We start from the raw sequence: 23,774 nt of genomic DNA, 5'->3' as shown, positions 1-23,774 counted from the left end.
CAACTGACTCTGGAGGTCTCTTCTGGATGGTAACATGCTTTGAGATCTACAGGAAGAGGATTTCACATGCCAGCTTTATCTCCCCTACAGAGGAGCCAAGGATTTTGAGGGCATTAATGGTGTCTCACTCATGTTCACACCTTTCCCACTGTCCCCCCAGTACTTCCAATGTACCCTTGAGCATAGTGAATGATCAAGGAATTGCTGAAGTAACGACTGGTCAAGCAACCTCTGGCTTGGCAGGTTACTAATGATCTTTTACATAGAATCCACATCTTTTCAGAGCCATCCTAAAATCCCCAATGACTAATATAAAGGAAAGAGATTCCATTTAAAGGAGAAGCTACCAAACAAATGACACTCTCCCAAAGACTTCTCACTGTTTAAATAAGCCTTGGTAGGAAATGAGTCTACGTCCGTCGGTAAAGTCTTAAAGTTAGCATGCCAACCAGTAATTTCTTGAATGTGATTTGCTTTATATTGGAAATAAGTTCCTTTTCTGTCATTTACATATTTATTTTAAATATTCTCCCTTTTTTACAGTGAAAATGTTCCTTCCTTCAGACCTATTCCTTTTTTGCTCTTCTAGTGGTCTGGGGCTCAACAGAGAGGATTTGAGCAGGGTCCTGGGAACCCCATCAGCATTTTTAACCAGCAGGACTGTCCCCAAAGAGTTTGTCTTATGGAAAAGTTAGCTTCCCTTTATATGGTATTACTTACAACGGCTGGCGAGGGGACATGGATGCTTGCGACAGATCGCGGGCGGATGTGATTGACCAGATGGCAGAGGACAACCCCATCCATGAGCGCAGCCCCCAGGTCCTCATGCAGGCTGACCTTGAGCCTCATCTCGATGCTCTGTGAAGGAATCAGGGCGGTGGGGTCAACGATACATCGCATATGCGACAGAGGCACACAATAAAGCCTAGGCTTGAAGCAGGCTACACCATCTAGGTGTGTGCAAGTGCACTCTGTGATGCTCGCACAAGGACGAGATTGCCTGACAATACCTTTTTCAGAACGCATCTCTATCGTTAAGCAGCGCACGACTATATATGAGATGCTCACAACTCAGAAACAACTTAAATGTAGAAAGAATGCTAGTAGAAGCCAAAAGGTTAACAGCAATTGTCTTTGAGCGGTGGTTTAAGACTACTTATTTTTATTTCGCATCTCTCCATTTTCTCCAATCAGGATTATTCCCATTATATTTTCAATTAAAAATGTATTTAAAAAAGAAAAAAAAAGTGACAACCAAAGGATTTCTGAAAGAATGCAGCATTTTTCCTGAAGAATTCATAAAATATACAAATATGTATAGATACATGATTCATAGTGTCCTCTTATGCCTTATAAATTGATAAATATATATTCAAATTAAGAGGCTGAGTCAGTTTTTCTTCTGTAATTTGGGAAAAATTATGAAATGAGAACTTGGCTCCAACAACATTACAGCAGTTTGGATCAGATTTGTAAAAAATAGTGGAAAGTTTCATATTGAAGTATAGGACAACCTAAGGTAGCTAGAGGCAGATTTAAAAGAGAGGACAAATACATCTTTTTCTTTTCCCTATGTTTTCTGAGGCAAAAAAGTGGTCAAACATTAGCCATGGTGCCTGCCATCACCAAGCTTAAACTCTTCAATGGCACCCAGCACAAGACTTTTATTCTTTAGGAACTCAAATAGTTTTGCTATTAAATGCTTGTTCTTTAGGAACTCAAATAGTTTTGCTATTAAATGCTTGATTAAAAAATTTTGACCAGTTTGGGATACAAAAGTGAGGATGACTCTGAATATCTTTAAATTAATGGGATATTATTATTAAGTAAATGAATAACAGTGCATTATTTTAAGGTATATCTGAATTGAAATAATACTAGCTTTACACATATGTATTAAGTAGTTCTACTTACATTATCTCATATACACCTCACAAAACCCCACTAAGGCAGATTGGAACTACATGAAAAAACTGACACTCGGCGATATTAAGTGACTTGTCCAATATCACACAGTCAGTAGGCAACCTGGCTAGATTTAAAACTATGTGTGTTTGCAGTGCTTCAAAGTCGATTTTTAAAAAAATACAGTTGAGCCTTGATCAACATGGGTTTGAACTGTGCAGGTCCACACTTATTTGTGGATTTTTTTCAGTAAATATGTACAGTACTATAAATGTATTTTCTCTTCCTTATGGTTTTCTTAACATTTTCTTTTCTCTAGTTTACTTTGTTGTAAGAATAAAGTATATAATACATACAACATACAAAATATGTGTTAATCTGTTTATGTTATCGGTAACGCTTCTGGTCAATAAACTATTAGTAGTTAAGTTTTAGGGGAGTCAAAAGTTAAACTTGGATTTTTGACTGAGCAGGGGGGAGGCGATGGTGTCCCAACACCCATGTTGTTCAAGAGTCAACTGTATAGAACCCTGCTTCAATTCTGAAAATGATTACTCAATTATATAACATGTCTTGGGTACCTCACGGAGTTGTTCCACCAGTTCTTTTTCTTCTCTCATCTGTTCCATTTTCCTCCGAATTGTAAACTGTGGGTCTATAGATTCCAAATTTCTCTGAGGTCTGAGGAACACTATAATAGAAAGGGGAAAAAGCCTTTATGGAGTATCTAGTATAGGCGCCATGAGACTATTCATATTTAAATTAAACAAAGTTCCTTTATTTATCCCAAATCATTCATTCACCACTCACAGAAACAATGGTTAAGGCATGACTTCATGTGTAAAGCGTGATTCAAATATTCTGAAGATTATATTTTATAATTATACTGGGTTGTGTGGACTAGCAAAAGCTGTATTTTTTGGTGATGATCAACTGAATTCAGGGAAGAGTTTGGGTCATCCTTGGAACCATTCCAAGCCACGTCTCTGAAAGATGTCCCTCCTCTCTCATTTTTTCCAATGCTTTCCTTCTACATTTTCATTTATACTTGAGGTTTCACAATTCATTCATTCAATTCAGAGAATTTGTTTCAAATAAGAAATCTCTGGAATTACTTTAAATGTTTAAAATAAGCACAGGTTATTGTTCAGTTGGCTAAAATTTTTCCTAAGTTTGGGTTAAGAACTAAGGATGATCCAGTACATATTTGAGTGTGGCGTGGAAAAATTCTGCCTCCTATCGTGTCACTGACAGTGTATCCTAAAAGTTAGTTCTTTAGAGATGACCAGAGACGCCTTTTAGAAAAGCAGGCAAGATTAGAGGCAGTTTAAGAGATCATCCTTGGCTTCAGGTCCTTAAAATTACAACCTCCAAAAATAGCAACTAACAGTGGTGCTCTCTCTGAAAGGGGTTAAGCCACTGGCTCCAGAGATAAGGTGTGCTCTAACCTCAGGAGGATAACATCTTTTATTTATTTTTAATTTTTTTTAAAGATTTTATTGGGAAATTGGGGGAAGGGAACAGCATTGGAGAATTGGGGAAGGGGAACAGACAAGTTGCTATCCTTTTGTTCTTCAGTCTAGTTGTAGAGGACGTCGCTTCACTGGCCCAAGCTGGCACCATCATTGCGCTCTTCCTGGGTGAGGCAGATCAGTTGCTGGCCACTGGACAGCCACTCACGGCGGCTCTTGGCAGTTCACACCGGCTGCTGGCCACTCACGGTAGCTCACGGCAGCCCACTGCAGCCTCACTGCAGCCTACGCCGTCGCTGGCGACTCAAGGTAGCCAGCTCCAGGTCGAGCTGTTGTTCACCATCTTAGCTATAGAGGGCAGTGTCACTGGCCCTCGTGTGGGATCTGAACCGGGGCCCTGCTGCTCAGAGCTGGCATCCCAAGCCAGCACTTAGCCAACGCACCACTTGGCTGGCTCAGGATAACATCTTTTAAAGACTAATAAAGAGGGTACAAAATATCCTACATATGGCAGAGTGACTACAGAATACAGAAAGGTTTTTGTTTGTTTTTAAAATCAAGTTTGATTACAGTACAAAGCCCAGGGCAGATTTAAACTTGAATTGTTTTTCTTCCTTGAGATTTTTATCCTATTAAGACTGTCACCTTTCCATGGGCACAAGTGGGGGCAAAGAGCTGTATTCGGTTCCCCAGTCAGACTCTGTATGTGTGTTTGGGAAAGAGAGAATGGGGGTGAGAGGGAGGGCTTTTCAGAAAATTTTGGGCAGAGAACTCCAATTTTGAAAATCAATACGAGGTAGAAGGTTGTATTGGCATCATGCAACTCTAGAAATTCCATCCACCATAATTTAAATAATGTAGAATAAGAAGGTTATGCAATTTTTATTCTATTCGGACAAACATTTCCTACGGGCCACTTTAAGGGCTATTTCAACTTATTAGTTTTTTTTTAGGTTAAATGTGGTTTACAAATATACTTCAAAGAAGAACACTTGAGTCTACTCCATATAATCAACTATTCCATGATCGCCCAACTATGCCATTTATTCTCAATTTGCATCTTTGGACCAAACACCTCAATAAATGACTTGCATTACACTTCGCATGTCTCAGTGTTTTCTTTCTAAATCAGTTCTAGGACATTTGAATCGGCATTCTGATGCTCTATGGAAGACAGAAAGTTGAAACATTTTAATAAGCCCTTGACTTAGAGTTAATGGAGAAAGATGATCAAATGTACGTAACATCTTCTGGAACCTCAGAGGAGTCAGCCTGGCGCCTGGGCCTCTGCCTCAAACCACCCAAGGAAGTCACAGACAAAAAGAGTCAAAGTCACTTCACCAATGAAAACCAAACCTCACAGGAAGTGAGACCAAGTTTTTACAAATAAAGGCAAGACCGACAAAGGAAGAAGGGCCAAGTCATCAAGCAGGGAGACATGAGAAATTCACAGAGCAAAGGGAAATGAGGAAAAGTCTAACAAACTAGGAAGCATAGAAGAAATTGGAAATGCATTAAACTTGCCTGTACACCATATCAATCCCAACAAAAATATTTACCCATTTAAACACAGCAACAAAAAAAGATGTACATTAAAATGTAAAATCTAGAACTGACCCACACCCTCAAAGAAAAGTCAACCAAATTTACCAAAAAAGTCAAGGAATGTGGACAGAGTTGAGTAATACACACACTAGCCAGCAAGGGGCGACCCTACATTGTTTAAACAAATCTAATGTTTTCTTTGGAGGTTTTATTTTCCTTTGTCTTTTTTTTTTTTCCTGGGGGCAATCTTATCTAATACTGCATGTTTAATATTTTTCAATATGTTTTCATTGGCAGATTTCATCCTGAATACAAAACTATCAGGAAGTTAAATTAAGAGCGAGCTTTTGTTTAACAGCACACAATTCAAATATCAACACCTTGTTAGAGCCCTATGTGAGATAATAAGATAATACATGGTGTTTGGGTTTTAATTTCCTGGCATCACTTTTCATTTTAAATTCCTGTGCACCTTAAAAACACAAAATCCATGCTTGGGTATTTTTGTTCTATGATGTTAATTAATCACAAAGTGTTAAAACACATTTGAACTGTGTTTTTTTAAATGAACACTTCAAATATACATAAAATTATTGGGAGCCGTGACTATACTACTACTAGTTTTCTGAATGGATTAACTACTCTGAAATTTATGAGAATTTAAAATAAACTCTTTAGGCTAATAATAAATCTACAGAGCACATAAGTGCTTGCTTATTTTGATGGGTTTGTTATGACAGAATAATTTCAATGAAACCATTATGGTAGCTCTGATTATATTACCTAGTTTTTTCTTTCATGTCACATTTAAATAATGAATGTGGTGACCTGCCTGGGTCAAAGCTTCTCTATGGAAGAATTATTCTGATTTTCTTTAATTTCATATCACTAAATTTCAAAAATTGGTGGAATTGGATCTGTGCCTGCAAGGATGAAGTTGATATTCTGCATAAGCACATTCATCATCAATCATCTTTTCATTCTTTGAATGTTATTTGCCAGATAACAATTAAGCAGTTAAGCAGGACTCATTTTTTTCTGCATATACGTGTCTACGAAGTGGGAAGGGAAAGTGGTGGCTGATTGAAGATGCAGGAAAAAAAAATGAAAAGATGATTTGCTCATATTTGTAATTTATTCAGTAGAAGAGAAAAATTTCTAAGCAAAGACCCTGCAGGGAATGATAAATATGCTTATGCAGAATATGAACTTCATCCTTGCAGGTACAGCTCAAATTCCACCAATTGTTTCACTATCTCTACCTTCTCCTTCACGCTTCTCCTCATCCTCACCCCTGACCTGGGAGTGGTCTGCCTCCTGTGAAAGTACAAAATTCTTTACTCGTGTCTCTTTCATGGCACTCGTCACTTTCCGTCTTACAGTATAGATCTGTTTCTCTCCATTTTAACTCTGTAAGAGTTTGTGTCTGTTTCCAATTTGTCCCTCTACTCTGCCACACAAAGCAGTTTATTGGATGAATACGTGTAACAAGTGTTTCAAAAACTCCCTCATTCAGAGATCCGTCTATTTGGAGAGTATTTTTGTAGAGATTATCCTACCCTGATAAAATCATCCAAATTTTTCATCTCATGATGAAAATCTCCTACAATTTAGTTCCCAGATGTGAATGCATTTGACTCTGAAATAAAAGTTCCATAAAAGCAGAGATCTTGTTTGTCTTTTTCAGAGTTGTATCCATAGTAACAAGGATCATGCCTAGCACATAGCAGACATTCAATAGATATTTAAGGATGTGAAGAAGAAACCATTTCTCTAATGGTTATAAGAATATCTTTTAGTTAAGCAAAGAAAGTCCCACTGCTCTAAAAATTGCCTGAAATGCTACTTATTTAATTATTACATGAAATGTACTCTTCGTATAGAAATTATTGATTTATAGTAATAAACTATATTACTTAAATTTAACTCAAGAAGTTATTTCTTCTCTGTGGACACATGAGGTTTTGAAACTTGGCTCTCATTTTTTTCTTGGAAGTTAAGAATCTGGATTGGGTGTGATGTTTAATAAATACAAATTTAAGGGCAGCAAAATGGTGGCTTTGAAAAAAGACCATAAGCTCTAGATCCAGGCTAATTGAATTAGAAATTTGATATGTGTCTTCATTTATTCCCTTCTGGTACTCCCAAATGGGTTAGATGTTTTCTCTGCCCTCAAAATGCTCAAATTTACTCTCTAAGGTCTTGGGCAATTCATTTAATCCAATGTTTTTCACCTACTTGGACATCACGTAAAGATCAGTAAAAAATTAATCAGTGCATGAATTCTATGTGACACCAAATAAATTAACATATTTGAGTGTGTGGCATAGACACTATAGTTTTAAAATGCCCAGGTGATTTAATATGACGCCCAGGCTTAGGAAAAACTCAAACACTTATCATGGCCTCAGTTTCCTCATTTTTATAATGAGGAAAATAATACCTAGTGCAAGATTATGGTAAAATATTCAAGAAAATGTCTGCAAACTTGCCCAAGGTGGATATATCCATCCATTCATTCTCCAGTGATAGTTTAAAGATCAAGTTTAAATACATATAAATTAGCACCCACCAATTCACTGAAAATGAAAAAGGGAAAATGGTTCAAAAGAAGACAGGATCAGTTTAACTTCAAACCGAATGGGAAACACAAAGAAAGATGCAGAATAGCAAAGGTCACAAGACAGAGAGCAGAAGTGGAGTTTTCAAGTTAAGAATAACTTGAAGTAAAACTGCCCCCATCGAGTCTCAGGAGTGGACAAACCTACACACACAGTTCCACATCCTCCTCCATCTATCTTACGGAACTTCGGGATGTGGGAATTCAAACACCCAAGGACCTTCTAGCCAATTTGCCATTTTTTAATTTCTTTGGAGAATGAGTTTTATAGACAAAATAGAGGGTTTAAAATGAGATATGTGGGGGTGCCAAAAAATATATACAAAGGACTTGTACTCATCTTTTGTTATCGGTATATATTGAGTAATACAATTTTAATACAGTTTTTTCCCCCTTTCTTAAAATGTGTATACATTTCTTTTTTGGCACCCTCTGTATTTGGGAATATTGGCATTTAAATAAAGGGAATTTTAATACAAAGAAAGACAGCAAACAAAGTATAAAAATGGCAACTTTACCAAAAACAATAACTAAACAATATAAATGAAGGGCAAGTTACATTACAGTGGGTTGAGTTGGTAATAAGATGCCATTTATTTGGTGAAAGTTGAGATAGCTGCGGACATAGGTAATGGAGAAAATATGAGGAAACAAAACTGATGTGGTAGTCAGCTTTGAAATGCCAAGAGAGGCCACTGAGTAGGATCTCCTACTTCAGAGGAACCAATAAGAAAAACAAAAAGTAGGCTATTCTTATTCTTCTTGCAACATTAGCTTATATACTTGTGGACACATATAACTCAGCTTCACTAATTTTAAAAATGTACTCGAAAATGCATTCACATCAAAAGGCAAAATGTGACACAAAAAGAATAAAGATGCATATAAAAGATCAGATCTGAGAGCCTGTACAAATGTTTATAAAAATGATTTCTGCACAAAAAATTATCTGTTGCCCAGGGCATATTATAGGCAAATTACAAATAGGCATAAATGACAGCCATCAAATATCTGATGCGACTGACTGGGCCACATCAATATTGAAAATAATCCCTTTGTTATTACTGTGGTACAGCAAAATAGCTACACGTGAATCCCTGGCATTTTTACTCATACAAAAAATACCAAATAAGTATTGCAAGGTTATTTTATTTTCAGAAAGATTTTCACCATGATTATTTTCTATGGAATTCTTAAGATTGTTAATAAAAACAAGGCAGTTTGGCTTAGTAACTTGCACAGAGAGGCCTTAATACAGCTGTAGAATGAATAGGTAGACAGCGAGGACCCCGGGGCCATGGCCCTGCCTCCACGTCTACTAGCAATGCGACCCAACAGGCCATTTCATCTTTCTAGTTTTAGTTGGTTTATCTAAAAGGACAGACATTCTACTGCTACATAAGATGTCTAGACCTTTCCCAGCTTCAACACAACAACAACAAAAAAAGTCCTTTAGTTTCAGATATCACTCCTAAGGAAATACCAAATCACAGATAAATCTTTCATTCTAGGCTTTATTTCCTTTAAATAACATCAGACCCACAAATAGCCATGCTTTCTGAAAAATAAAAATGCCTCTCTCCCCGTTTGTTTTAGTTTTAAGTAAAGGAACATTTTATCAAGAAAGTTTCCATTTAGCCCTCCTTAACTTCCAGAATTTAAAACAGAATGATATGAGAGACTTTTGTTTTGTTGTTGTTTAATAATATTTATTTTCAGTTAAAAAATTTAGAAATATATGAAATAATAAAATTTATTTTATAACTAACGTGCCAAGACATATACATCCTTCTACCTAAGGAAACTGGAAAAGCATTTTTGATTGAATTTTTACCAGCAATCAAAGCAAATGTTTTATGTTTTAAATATATTTTTTTATGTATTACATATTCCAAACATACTTAGATAATAACAGTATTGTTGGGAAATATGTCTTCCTATTGTTGTATTGTGGTGATACCTCACATCTCACTTCTCTTTCCTGTAAATCACACTCTCCATTTCATTTATTACTTTTATCACTTTGGATCTTGAAGTAAAATGTTCAAAATATGAACTAGCTTAGACTAGAATGGAGATTCAGATATATACGTGGTATGTAGATCTAAATCATTATATCTATTTTATTTTAATCTCTAAGGCTATTTGAAATATTTAATAGCATGAAATTAAGAGCTATCAACATTAATCCCAACTAGCTATCCTCAGTTTTTTATTTGCACATTTGATTCTTAGGTCAAGTTGCTATTCTTGAATATTATTAATATATAGATGAACTTAATACTCAAAAACGTAGAAGGTATCAAAAGTCAAAATGTGCAAGTAATTTGCAAAACCAAAAAGAAAAAAGACAAAAAAAGGAGAAGGCAAGTGATTTCTCTTCATTTTTAGAAATTTTTCAGTGTTAACCTTATTTTCAGCACACCACTCTAGGGTCAGCCACAGCATATCTTAATTACCTTAAATATCTCATACGGTAAGCACAGATAATAAAAGATCAAACTCTAAAAGCATTTAGCTCAGATGCAGGAGACAAGCAGAAATAATCCAAATGTGCAAACCCAGATTTTTGTAAACAAGCAAACAAGCCAAAAAACCCAAGCGATTACAAATAGAAAAGAAATTATTGTAAAGTCCTCCCCAAGTCCACAATATTCCAAATAATTAAAAGTATTTTGAAAAACTGCTAGAGACCAATACACATGCACTTCTCTGGATTTCACTTCCCAGGTTTACCACTCATTTTCTCTTATATCAGGCATGCAAGTGACTGTAGGTCTACCCTCAGCTGCACAGAAATGAATGTTCAGTATATTAATTGGCTTATTAATAAGCACATTGAAGAATAGGTAGAAAGCCACCTACCATTGTCACTGTCTCCTTCAGATGGAACACTGTAGCTAGAGTTGTCCCATGTTTGTGCCTGTGTAAGTTTGTTGAAGGAGATAGGAAGAGTGAGGGCTGGGTCTGCAGGAGCGCGAGAGAGCCAGTCCGCGTATAGGTGCACAAGGGCCAGGAAAAACCAAAGGGGCAGCAGCATTTCACAAATGGCATAAGGATTGTATGGAAATGAAGCGAATTTCACATTATGGATTTAATTTCAAGTGTACAATATAGGAGAAGGAATGAAAGATGGCGCATGGAATAAAAAGAATGATAAAAACTGAGTGTTAGTACTTATCAATCATATACTTTGCATGCAGTTAATATCGTTAATTTTATCAGTTCCACAAGTCCAAAGATTTCAAGTACTAGTGAATCATGTCAGCAGAAAGAAAGAGTACCCATAGGTTCTGGAGATAAAAAGCAAAAGACCCACCAGATACCTTTTTAAGAGACCTTCTAAATAACTAACAATCTTAGCAACTATGATTCACACAAAAACATTTGATTACATAGTCCAAGCTTACTATGTATAGCTGTATCTATTATTTAAAAATAAAACTATTATAGATCAGTGTTTACAATTGTGAATTTTGCTCAACTCTTGACACCCATACCTCCCAAGATTGTCTTTAACATTGGTCAGTAAAAAAAAACAATTTTGGACACTTGTAGAGTCTCTTTAGCAACAACCTAATTAACCAATAGATGTCAATCAATGTCAACCACTTCTGAGTTGGTCATTTATGAAATGATAACATTTTTTTGTATTAAATAGCCATATGGTATGTTTAGAAAATATCTCTATGAACTACAAATAGGAAATATTCAATTATAAGGCAGGACCAGTAAAATAAATAGACATGGTTCCAGGAATAAATATTTGGGTATATACAGTTGTCTGTCTGTCTTTAGAGGAAAATACAGGAGAGAAAAAAATGTTTCTTTTGAAGAAAACTATCAGCCTACTTTGAGAATCTAAGTTCTTGTTCCAACTTGCTGATTGGAGTAGTCTGTATTTATTTATAACACAGAAATCACATAAATCCATATATTGAACTTTAAAATAAAAATTAATTGGCTTTTAAAAGTTCCAAAGCTACTCAATCAAAAAGAATTTCTATCTTTTTAAATTATATGATCTTCAACTAAGATTACTGTATATTATTTGCTACAGAATGTGAAAAATGTATACTGTAATATTTTTAAATTGCTGAATAAAATGAAAAAAAAATTCCCAATACATAATGCTAGTTTTATAAAGTTCCAAAATCCACTTGATGTTCAGAATATAAATCAGCATGATTTACAGCAACCAAACTCCACAGAACTTTCAATAACTAGAATGATTTTCACATGAGTTAGTCAGCATTATAGAAGGGCTGGAAGCTTGGAGAGGAACTTATCTTTGTTTTCTGCTATTCAAGATTAATCCCCCATTTATTTCTCACCACTACAAAGAATTTGTAATGGTTTAACAGTATAAATACAATGTTGATAAAGCTGAGTTTTGACTCCATGTGAGAAACAAAAAAAGTCATGGAGACAATTTTACAACTAAATTGTAAAGATGCACATTCAAAAGAATATTTTTTTTGAAGATCTATTCAACTTTCAATTTGATCAATTAGCAATTATTTTACAATTGTGTAAAGTTGCCTGTAAGGATTAGGAGAAAGTCTGTAGCCCAATATGTCTTCAGTGTGTGGCAGTGACTCTCCTGGTGGGTGTCACTAAGGGCACAGATGAGATGTGCCCGAGTGACCTCCCTTCCTCCCAGCACACGCCTCAGACCGTGGAAATGGTGCCCATCCCAGAACTGGTTGCACATGCTCAGTTCCAAAAACGAAGAGGCCAGCCATTTGAACTTATTTCATAGTAAATAAGTTCTATAAACAAGTTCTATAAAACACCTACTAACAACCCTTGACACACCCAAGCATTTTTTCAAATAGCTTTGTCTTACAGCCCATTCAAAATGCCAGTAAACCATACCTGGCCACATGGTACCCATCAACCAAGCTGCTCCAAAAGTGAAAAAAATTTCCTTTATGAGAGATTATCTGTTTCTTTTCCCCCTACGGGTACCCTTTTTCAAAATGTAAATGGATAACTTTTAATGTTGCCAAAATGCTTTACTGAACAACTCAGGATATCTGAGTTCTTGACTAGCTTTTGCTGAAAAGTGTCTGAGTTCTTTATTAGGACTTCGTTAAAAGCATTAGTGACTGTATCCAAAAGACCTAAGAATAAAAAATGTTTAAAGAAAGGACCTATAAGAAGGTAGATCGTGCCATAACTTTAAGTATGTGGAGAAATCAGAAGAACCAAATTTTTCCATACATACTCCTTTTTTTAAAAATCAGTAGTTACTTTGCACATTGCTATGATGTACATTTGTGAACATGCTAGTAAGAAATTAAAAGGAAGTAAGTAATATAAGCAGAAAGCTTCTTCTTCTTCTTCAAAAAAAAGACTCCTGCCCAGTCCTGTGAGCCTTGAAATGATCACCGTTATACACAGACCCTAGCAAGGCTCAGAAGGCACATATCTCAGAAAGGAGTCACCCTCCTAGAGGTAACTCTCTTTAATTTATCAGGGTACCAGGAACCACTGGGGCAAAGGGCTAGCTATTTTTATTTTCCTGGGTTACAAAACTCAGTAGAATATTTCTTTCACACTTACATGCCCTATTACCTTTTTCTCTGTGCTCTGATTCAAAAGGAGATAAGATCTCTATAACTGATAACATGAACTTCACAGTTGATTCACTGAAAACAAGGCTTCCCAAACTGTAAACAGGTTCTGATACCAGGACTCAAACTCACCTGACAGGAGTATATAAGAGTACATTTAAAAGGCTAAAGAGAAACCACTTAGCTGTTTACAAGCTTAAGAATGTTAAGGTTTTAAATTACCTGATCGGGGCTTCAGGCCAAATGGAGCTGTGCTGTTGGTGGTAGGAGAGACGGCAGGGGTGTTCTCTCTAATCTGTGATGTTTCAAGGAAAGGAAAGTTTTAAAAAAAACTGAAGCAGAAATACGCATGTTTCTCTATGCTCAAAAATTTTAATCAAACCACGACTTTTTGCATTTGCTGCCGTGTCATGAAGTCCTGACTAAATAATAACCAATGCATCTTCATATTGCAAATGCTTTAAGTAGCATAATTAACAGAATGTTGTTTTGGGGGAGATCCATTTAATTTTTTATTTGCTCATTATAAAAAAAATTTACAAACATGTGAGACTGGCAATCCTTTTCTGCTACAGAATAGATGTGTGCATGCATGTGCATGCGTACACACATGCAAGCACACATTCAATTCCACCTCATGAAGGGCACATCTGATGAAGAATCTCGAAACACAGTGACATGAAGCAACAGATAACTGTGAACAGATGTTTCATCTATAGGGAAACCACACACGGAATCACTTATGGAACTTATGGATAACGACAGTCTAAACGTTGTCTGTTTGAACTCTTTTCACTTTGTTTTCTATAAAGACATTCCCATATTTGGTTTTCAAATTCTGTCTTCTAAAAGTAATCTTTAATTATGGATAGGGCCAGATAAGGCTCTAATAGCAAATGAAAGAGGTTCCTGCAGAGAATCTGTGATACAATTCACTTATTAATCAGGACAGTCTTCGACTATATATTTTTGTAAAAAGTATTCCAATTCAGGCCTCACAGGATACCTCAGTTTCCATTAACCTTCAAAAAACTTACCTCATTTGGAGAATACTCGCTCCCGTTACTCTGTAATGTTAGATCATTTTGCACCTTAAAGAAGAAAAAAATGCATGGCATGTTCCATTAGGCTATAAAACTACTGAGGCAAGAACTGTGTCTTTCTTCCATCCGCAGCACATTGGTGCATTAACGAATTATACACTGAACTGATTAAATAGTGTATTAAGTAGCTAAGTAGGTTTTATATATATATATATTTTTTTCCCTAAAAACGTGCAGCTGTATTCACAGAAAAATATCTCTAAAGTATCACATAAACGAAGCAAAGGGATTTTCCAGAGCTAAGTGGTCAGCCCAAACCATCTGTGAATGTCAGCCCCTTGTGGGCTCCCACCCCCATTTTATTATGTAACTACAGGTTGTTAGAAATAGTTCAAGACAGTAGTTCCCAAATACGCAGAGCCTCACTGGCAGCTTTTAATAAGTATACATGCCTGGACCCCAAATTTCCTGGGAAAATCTTATGCCGTCAATTCAACATCAGTTTGCTTTGGCAACCGATGCTTCTTTTACCCAGGTCTTCTTTCTTTATATGGTAATCAAGAGCCTCATGCATCCACCTTAATAAAAAGTTTGGTGATGGCGAATATAAACATCTTCATATCAGTTATGTAAAATTAGTATAAATTTAAGATGTCTTTTCCTATTCCTATTGCTGAGGAGTGCTATTAAAAAATATTCCCAACTTTGACAAATCCAAGGGAAAAAAGAAACCAACTTATATTTAACACAAACATTGTAAATCAGAGATGGAGTGGAGGTATCTTTTTTCTGGAGGTTTTGTGCTTCCTGGTACTCCTAGAATCACATACACAGGTGGGCATCTATGTTACTAGAGTCAAAACTGGGTCTGCAGCATGATACTAACAGGGTCTCAAAGTATCTCTTCAGCGACTGCTTATTGGTTGCAAGGAAAAAAATAGAACAGTAATTATACAGTGGAGAAATCACCTTGATTGGGTGATTAAATTAACATCACCAATGAGGCCCAACTGTGACACCCTGAGAAGGACACAACTTCACCTGTGTAGTATCCCCCCAAAATGTAGAACCCCAACCCAATCACGAAGAAACAGGAGGGAATTTTGTTTCACAAAATAAGGGGTATTCTATTAAAAAAATAAAAAATGGGGGGAGGGTTGTAGTCTTCAAAATTTCAAGGTCATAAAAAGCAAAGAAAGGTTATGAAAATGTTCCAGAGTAAAGCAAAATATAGGTGCCTGACAACTACCTACTTCTAGACTGGATTCTACACTGCAGTGGGGAAAATGCTATGAAGGACATTAGATCAACCTAAATATTTGGAATTTGGATGGTAGATTAGATGAAAAGATTTTATCAATGTAAATTTATAAAGTTGATACCGGAAATGTGGTTATGGAAGATAACAATTCCTATTCTTAGAAAACATACATGGAAGTCTTTAGGGATGAGGGACTATGATGACGTAAGAAACTTACCCACAAATTTTCAGAACAAGAGCTATGTGCGTGGAGAAAGAGACAGACAGGGACAAGCAACAAATGATACCATAAACACGGTAAAATGTTAATCACAGGTAAATCTGGGTAAAAGGTTTAATAATTTTTTGTAACCTTTTGTAGAATCTTGTAATCTTTTCTCTATACTTTTATAAGGTTAAAATTATTTCCAAATAAGATGCTTTTTTAAAAAAGGGGGCCTGCATGGAATCACCGGTAACATGTCTCAAAATCAGTTTGGTGAAATGGGCCCAGAGCAACTTCAAATAAAAGACTTTCTGATGTTCTACGACTGGGTAACTCCATAATACCCCCACTCAGGGAGAGGGGGGGCGTGCAGTGATTCTTGTAAGGACCACACCAATAACAGTAATAGAGTAGTAGAATAACAGTTAACAGCTAACATCTAAGTGTCTTGGGTTGTGAGGCCAACCCAATTTACAGAAAGTGAAGGTGAAGTTCAGAGAGGTTGCCCAGAGTCGCCCATAGTTAGCAAGTCTTTGGGATGAAACTGAAACAATGTAATTCCAAGTCACTATGCTTAACAATGAAACCATACTTTCTGGGAACATGGGTTTTTTGAGTGCAGTTCTTTCCTCCTTATTTAACACAGAGACTTAGCCAGTAAAGAGTGTGAAATCACTGTACTACAGTACATATTCAGACATCTCAGGGGACATTAATTAGTTTGTATCAAAATTAGCCAATCTGAACCGATTCACTGAGAAATGATGAAACAGGTTGTAACCTGTTTCACTCCTAAGTCATCAGCTCAAACCTATCTCTTTACCACTGTTTCTTCGGGACCGTCTAGGCTCATTTTTAGTCAAAACTGCTTTAGACAGCCACCAAATTTCACCCAGTGTATCTTTACTCTTATTCTGTCTGCAAATACTCCCACCAGTTTCACTTTACTATATTCTTTTAATACTCCGAGGCATTTCCCCAATCATTTATTCTTGTCTTGCCCGTCTTTTCTAGTTGATGTGCATCTGGCTTCTTTCATGGCTCTAAAATCTGCATTGAACGGTCCTGCCTCCAGTTTCTGACACAAAGCTGGTTCTCTATGGATCTCAGTTGCAACTGACTGATTCATCAAGGCTATCTGACACGAAAAATGGAGCGAATTTAATGGCAATAGCCAATTCTCATCTTTAATGGAAGGTGAAGTATAATAAATAAGAAGGAAAATTAAAGAGGGTAAAAGTGTAAAAAAACTGAAAAATAGATCTTGAACAGAACTCACTAAGGAATGTTTTAGCCCATGATAAATCTGTATAGAATATGGTGGCCACTATGCTGTGGCAGAATATTGCATGGAGCTCTACTTAATCTAAGAGCAGCCTTACCTCATATACTGGGGATGTCTCCAGCTGTAATTGACCACTGTAGGAATAAGGGGAAAAAAGATATAAGGTGGAATTTAAAGCATACATATTTCAATGTAAAAAGAGAAAACATACTCCGTTTTAAAAAGGTCAACATACTTGAGTGTAGAATCTTGTAATTCTAAGGCTTCTGCTGATTCCTTAGGATAAAAGTTGACAACACTTCTCTCTGTCATATCTGTGCTTAATCTAGAGTCAGGGAAAAATGATGTTAGCAAATTTATTACAATTTTAATAAATCCTACTGCTTTTGGTCACTTAGTTTAAAATTTTAATATATACAAAGTTATTTTTACCATTAGGATTAAGTAATGAAAGCTTTAGAGTAGAAATTTCAAACTACATGGTATTTTCCCATCGTGCGCCAAATTTAATTTTAATATAATTTTTTATCTGCTATTGATATCGAACTCCTACTTGAAATATAACAGTAATTTCTAATAAAGTCATAATTTTCATAGGTAGCACTCAATAAATTTTACTCTAGAACTTGATTAATTTACAGAAGTAAAGTTGCTACGGGTATTATAGTATATGTACCAAGGTTCCTCTGTTTAAATATGAAGATCTCTCTGATATACACTAATACCTTCACTCAACAAAATAAGAATTCATAAACAATTTGATATGCATTTTTATTTTTGAAATGGTCTTAGTTTCTGAATTTCTGCAAGTTTAAGAGTTGAGGTGTTTTTTTTGTTTTGTTTTGTCTTAAGACCTATAAAACCAGGAATTTCTGTAAGTCAAATAAAAGTTACAAATCTATCTGAAAAGGGAGGAATGAGTTTATATTATACATGCCTATTTAAAATGCTATCAAACCAACAATCAGAAATCCTTAAGAGAAGAAACCACTATAAAGGCAAACTAGGACAGCAGCTCCACTGTTTGATGTTAAGATTGTATGAAAGGTTAGCTTCTAAAATTTAAGCCAATAATCATCGGCTTAATCAAAACAACAAAAAAGTCTGGATCTATGAAGCATGAGATGTGTGTGTAAACCCAATGTATGTAAAGTTTTTATTACTAATATTCAGACCCAAGCAGCTAGAAATAAATGACTTCTTGAAGTGTCTTCTTTTTATCAGAATCAAACACAGGACTCTTTCTTTATTACTATTACACTGGCTCACAGAAGCATTATTATAAAGTTAGAATTGTCTTATAATAATTAGTTCAGGATGAACCACAAAGATCTAAAGCAGCCAAAGTAGTGGATTATTTTAGGAAAGAAATAAAATCCACATAACGTTTTACAACATAACATAATTTTAAAATATCGCTCCATAAAGATCCAAATCAACTATTGCTTGGAAGGTTACTCGGGGCTGTTTTCTTCCGCAATTTGGCACATACCCACCATTCCCACTCAACATCCTTGGCACCTCATTGTCTCAGACATTTCCAAGCTGGAAAAAGAAATGTCAAGATCCTCAGTTCATCCCACTTCTCATGAAGGATTGGTGACATTCAGGCCCAGAGCAGGGGGCCACTCCCTCCAGTTCACTCTGATCTTACTTCTGGGTTCCAGTCCCATATTCCCAAGCCACTGTTATTTCCACCTAAGTAGGCTGCTCTTTTTTGCCTTGGGGCTCATATGTTAATCAATCTAGAACTTGTAATAAAAATGTGGAAAAGTGATACAAGATGTAAAAGGTAGATGGAGTAAAACAATATAAAGTTTGAGCCCAGTCATGAACCACTCTCTGTCACATCACGTCTTCAAGGCTCTGTCCTGGACTCACATTCCCTTTCCATCAACATGCTTGCCCTGGAGAGCCTCATCCTCTTATACAGCTCATCACTTCAGCTCCTTGTGAAAAAGACTTTCAAATCTAAGTCTCTAAGTGCCAGAACTAAACATTTAGCAGCTGAAGGGATACCACCACATTGCCACCTTAGATACTATCCATCATGCTCTAAACGGACCCCAACATCCTCCTCTTCAAACCTGTTCTCTCTCAGACACAGATACTGGCGACTGAGGTCTAAAACACCGCGGACTGTTCCCTCCCAGCCTTCTCACCACCCACTTCAAATGAGCATCAAAGAACTACAACAGTCCCTACCACTGAGGATCTGCAGTACGAAAAAGTATTACAAAATATTTAGAAATACAGAAAAAATTTCCATCATAATATATTTCCTTCCAGTTTTAATTTTTCCTAAGCTTATACAAAATTGGGACCTAATTCCATCTTATAATTGGTATCAAACTTTATGCATTTTACATACTTATTAAAGTCAACATTATATAATGAGCATTCTAAAATATATTGGAAACTTTAAAAAACATTTTATTGGCTACATTATATTCTACCTTATTAATGACCAAAATATATTCCCTTTTTTTCCAAATATTTGCTATTAAAAACACCTCTCCTCTCATAGTCTTTGTTCATATCCTTTGGATACCTTTTTAGTATTCATGTAAATAAATGGTTTATATATATTTTTAGACCACAACTATAATACATACGACTAGGATGCCTTCTGGAATGGTTTTGCCAATTTACCTTCCCACTAGTAGTTTATGTATTTTTTTGAATAGCCTCCAGAAGTTTGATACTTGCTTATGGACCTTGGGAAAACAGGCAGTTAAAATGACTTTTCTTTGTTAGTGGGTAGACAGAGCCCATAGTGTGTGTACAAATATTTTTTTTAAGTGAGAATGTATGCAATGAATTAGCACACATTAATATCTGAGGCCTGGGCCAAGGATAGACACACATACCTGTTGGGATCTTGCAGCAAATCCACTGCTTCTCTCAGCTGTTCAATCATCGCTATACCCATGTCCTGGTCTTTGGATGAACTCATTCTGCAGCATGAAACCAAGCATGAGAATGAAAATGATCACAGAATAAGAATATTATCTAGATTCTTAAGAGCAAACTTACAAAAATCCATCTAACATATAAAAATGATTTTGACAAATTCTACATTATAATGAAGACCTGTGAGTACCCTGCGGGGTGGGTTGCCAGCATGTAGTTGGAAAGGGCTCCCGAGTTGGGGGAGCTTTGCTGTAAAGCAACTCACACAAAGTCTCAATGCCTGTCAGCCTCCATCTGCTCATCTGTACAATCCGGGCAGTGGACCAGCTGGGTGGGTCTCACTACGCTTTCCTGAGCCCTAGGGACACACAGGTGTGCTCGGCTACGGCAGGTCTGCACTACTTCCCGGCCTCTCAATGCCAGGCCAACCAGTGTAGCTCAGTTTTATGGTTTTCATACAACATGGGATTTCATACAACATGGGATTTCAGTGTGGGATGGCAGTTGTCAGTCTGAGCCCTATATGCAGCAAAATCATCTGCAGTACTTAAAAAAAAATGCCAGGCCTGATAGTACCAGTAGGTCTGACTGGGGCTTGGGCATTTCGTTAAGCTCTATAGACGATCCTGATTTACAGGCAATCTTGAGAACAATAGGTATAAGATTAAGAATGGGTTTCCAAGGCTTTATATAGTTTTAAAAACTCTTTCCCCATAAAATCTCTTTCCCTATAATTCTATGATTCTATAATTAAGCTAGGACTCCTTGGCATCACAAATATATCTAATGAATGCTGGTAATGCTAGATAGTGGTTCGAAAGAAACTTTTTAATGATTTTAAAGGGCAAGAGAGATGTGATACTTTCCACTCCTTTCCACTATAGAACATAAGCCAATTGCCTTTCTGTGAGTGGAGAAATTTCTTTAACAGTGTGGTAAATCCTCCCTAAGGGGAAAATCCCCAAAAGGTATGCTGGAAGGTCAGGCCTACATGCCACATCATCGAAAATGAAACCCTGGGAACCAAATTTCTACTCTGGGCCCCATGGGCCAAACTCAGTTCCCCTGGAAACGGTTCATCAGCTGATGGACCCTCATGCCCTCCCCTGTAAAGCCTGCCAAGTAAATCTTTATAGGCAGCAGAACAGAAGGGATGTCTATCCCGTGTGAGATTCCTTGGGTTCAATCCTGGCTCTCTGTGACCTTGGGGCAAAGTAATCTCTCTGTGCCTAAGTTTTGTCATCTGTGAAACAGGGGATAACGAATAGAAATTACCTCATAGGATTGTGGTAAAGGTGAAATGAGTTACTACCTTGAAGTATTTAGGACAGTGACTGGCATGGGGAATTTAATAAATGTTAGCTATTGTAATTATTACACTTAGGACCAGGACATGAGCGGTATATCGTTTTCTCAGATTTTGAACCTGAAGACTCGGCATAAGGGAGGGGAACCAGGACTACTTTAGATCCAGTTGTTGGCTTCTTCATGCAAATGGAAGGAAGCTAGAATCTTCACTTTAGAAATTTTATCTAATTCCCTGAGTCACATTTCTACCTACAGCCTTAAATCTGATAAAACTCAGGGCCAAGGTAGAGGTATGACCTTGCACTGTATTACTCTAATACTGCGACAAAAAGCATGGACACAGAGGGAGACTGGCAACTTATCATTATCGTTGGGTAAGAGTAACAGCTTGCCCAAAGAAAAGTGGAACAGAATTCTTTCACGCCAGGGCTGCCATTCTGCTTGAAACATGAACTTTATAGGATGGTGACTCATGATCAGGTCCTGAGTACTCACGTTCCCTCAGGTTGCCAATGTGCATCCTCTTCTATCCGTAGCTCTTCGCAGTCCTCTGGCCTGTCCTGTGGACAGAACACATGGGTCTTCTGAGAGGCTCTGGCTACCAACAGCCAAACCATGCCCCAGCCATGTTCGTGGCAGCACTATACACAAGAGCCAGAAGGTGGAAACCCAAGTGTCCATCAATGGATGAATGGATAAACAAAATGCGGTCTATCTGTACAATGGAATATCAATCAGCCTTAAAAAGGAAGGAAATCCTGACACATGCTACAATGTGCATGAACCTTCAGGGCATTGTGCTAAGTGAAGTAAGTCAATCACAAAAAGACAAATACTATATGATTCCACTTATGCGAGGTACCTTGAGTGGTCAAATTCATAGAGACAGAAAGTAGAATGGTGGTTGCCAGAGACTGGGGGAGGGGGAGGAATAGGGAGTTATTGTTTAATGGGTACAGAGTTTCAGTTTTATAAGATGAAAAGAGTCCAGGAGATGAACGGTGGTGATGATTGCATAATAATGTGAATGTACTTAGTACCACTGAATTTTACACTTAAAAATGGCTAGGATGGTAAGTTTTATGATACATGGATTTTACCATAATTAAAAAAGTAAAAAAAAAAAAAAGAAAGAAAACCTGGCCTAAGACCACAATACCTGTTAATTTACTATCAGAAATTTAAAACTGAATTCCTTATTGCGCTCTTAGCACCTCCTGCTATTGACCAATTCCTCTGCTGGGCTTGTCAGTCACAAGAGAGAGCATTTGTGAAAGTAGGTGTGTGTGTGTGTGTGTGTGTGTGTGTGTGTGTGTGATTGGGAAAAAAAGAATGTATAAAATATTTAACAACAGAAAATGTCTCAAATGACATCTGACAGTTTTCATGTGGACAATATACAGATTTCACTGAAACACGCCACCCCTACCATTATTTTCCCAAAGAAACATTGGTGGGAGTATTGGAAAGGTGTGTCCCATCATTGGAACTTCCACATGCTTCTTTCCACTTTCATCTCTGACACACAGAAATGCTGCTTTAACTCAGCCAACGGCTAGCATGGAAGCCACCCTGAATGGGGGTACATTTCCCTGGCAAGGAAAGAACAACAGCCAAAAGGGCTGTTTTCTGCTTCCGGGTTCTGACACATTGCTAGCTAACTCAGGCCCGGCCAATTCTCCAGATGTGTCACTGAGAACGAGTCTTCTGAGGAGGAGGTGGCTTGCTGCCTGATGCCAGCCTCTGTCTTGAAAAACACTCTGACTTTTTCTATATTGACTATACTTCTAGCGCATAATAAAATCAACACATAAATTACTGTGTCACACTACCCAAGTGATAGTAAAATTCATGGGAGAAAATACACTACTAGAAATGACCAAGAAAGCATGTTCTTATCTCTTCTTGTTGGGCTTCAGCTATAGAAGCCATGGGTATTTCCTTCTAATTTTCAGTTTCATAATAAAAAGTAGCCAGTAGTACGAAACATCAGTTTTTCTTTCAGTGTGCACAGTAGGGCTGACTGGGTTTCTTTTGCTGAGTTAGACGGTTACATTGCTGATACTCATTATTTGTGGATTCCGTATTTATGAATTTGCCTACTCACTAAAATTTGTTTGTAACCCCAAAATCAATACTCGTGATGCTTTCAGAATCATTCTCAGACATGTGTAGAACAGTGAAAATATGAGTCCCCAACATGCATGTTCCCAGCTGAGACTAAACAAGGCAACGCTCTGCCCTCTTGTTTCAGTTCTCATCGTGTAAACAAGTGTCCTCTTCAGTCTATTTAGTGCCATGTTTTCACATTTTTGTGCTTTTCTGGGGGGAGGGGTGATTTTGCTGTTTAAAATGCCCCCAAGCACAGTGCTGAAGTGTGGTCTAGTGTTCCTAAGTGCAAGAAGGCTATGGTGTGCCGTATGGAGGAAACATGCATGTAACACATGCTTCCTTCAAGCATAAGTTACGGTGGTCACTGTTAATGAGTCAGCAATACATATTATAAATAGGGTGTCTTTAAATGGTAACACACATATAATAAAATACATAAAACACTGTAAAACAAGGTTAGGTACTGACCATTTGACAAAAATATTGTGACCCAACCCTGTATTTACTCCAGGAACAATGGCTCAGA

At 36.9% G+C, this 23,774-nt stretch overlaps 1 protein-coding gene across 7 annotated transcripts in view; it reads right to left on the bottom strand.

Moving 5' to 3' along the window:
* The window catches only part of LRCH1 (leucine rich repeats and calponin homology domain containing 1), a 206,940-nt gene that overhangs the window by 23,455 nt on the left and 159,711 nt on the right, over positions 1-23,774 (bottom strand). For 4 of the 7 annotated variants that reach the window (XM_019658684.1, XM_019658683.1, XM_019658688.1 and 1 more), the window contains exons 10-18: positions 21,632-21,696; positions 19,786-19,872; positions 17,151-17,240; positions 17,013-17,049; positions 14,159-14,212; positions 13,344-13,416; positions 10,408-10,509; positions 2,487-2,596; positions 721-858 (exon numbers count right to left, since the gene is read on the bottom strand). In XM_019658684.1, the coding sequence (XP_019514229.1) occupies positions 721-858; positions 2,487-2,596; positions 10,408-10,509; positions 13,344-13,416; positions 14,159-14,212; positions 17,013-17,049; positions 17,151-17,240; positions 19,786-19,872; positions 21,632-21,696 (756 nt within the window). Of the gene's footprint in view, positions 1-720; positions 859-2,486; positions 2,597-10,407; positions 10,510-13,343; positions 13,417-14,158; positions 14,213-17,012; positions 17,050-17,150; positions 17,241-19,785; positions 19,873-21,631; positions 21,697-23,774 lie in introns of those variants that run through there. The other 3 variants (XM_019658686.1, XM_019658685.1, XM_019658689.1) reach the window with 2 other exon arrangements.

Source organism: Hipposideros armiger, unplaced genomic scaffold (assembly GCF_001890085.2).
Source record: "Hipposideros armiger isolate ML-2016 unplaced genomic scaffold, ASM189008v1 scaffold_287, whole genome shotgun sequence".
Taxonomy (NCBI): Eukaryota; Metazoa; Chordata; class Mammalia; order Chiroptera; family Hipposideridae; genus Hipposideros; species Hipposideros armiger.
Note: the sequence above shows the minus strand (reverse complement) of the source record. Positions and strands in the feature narration are given on the sequence as shown.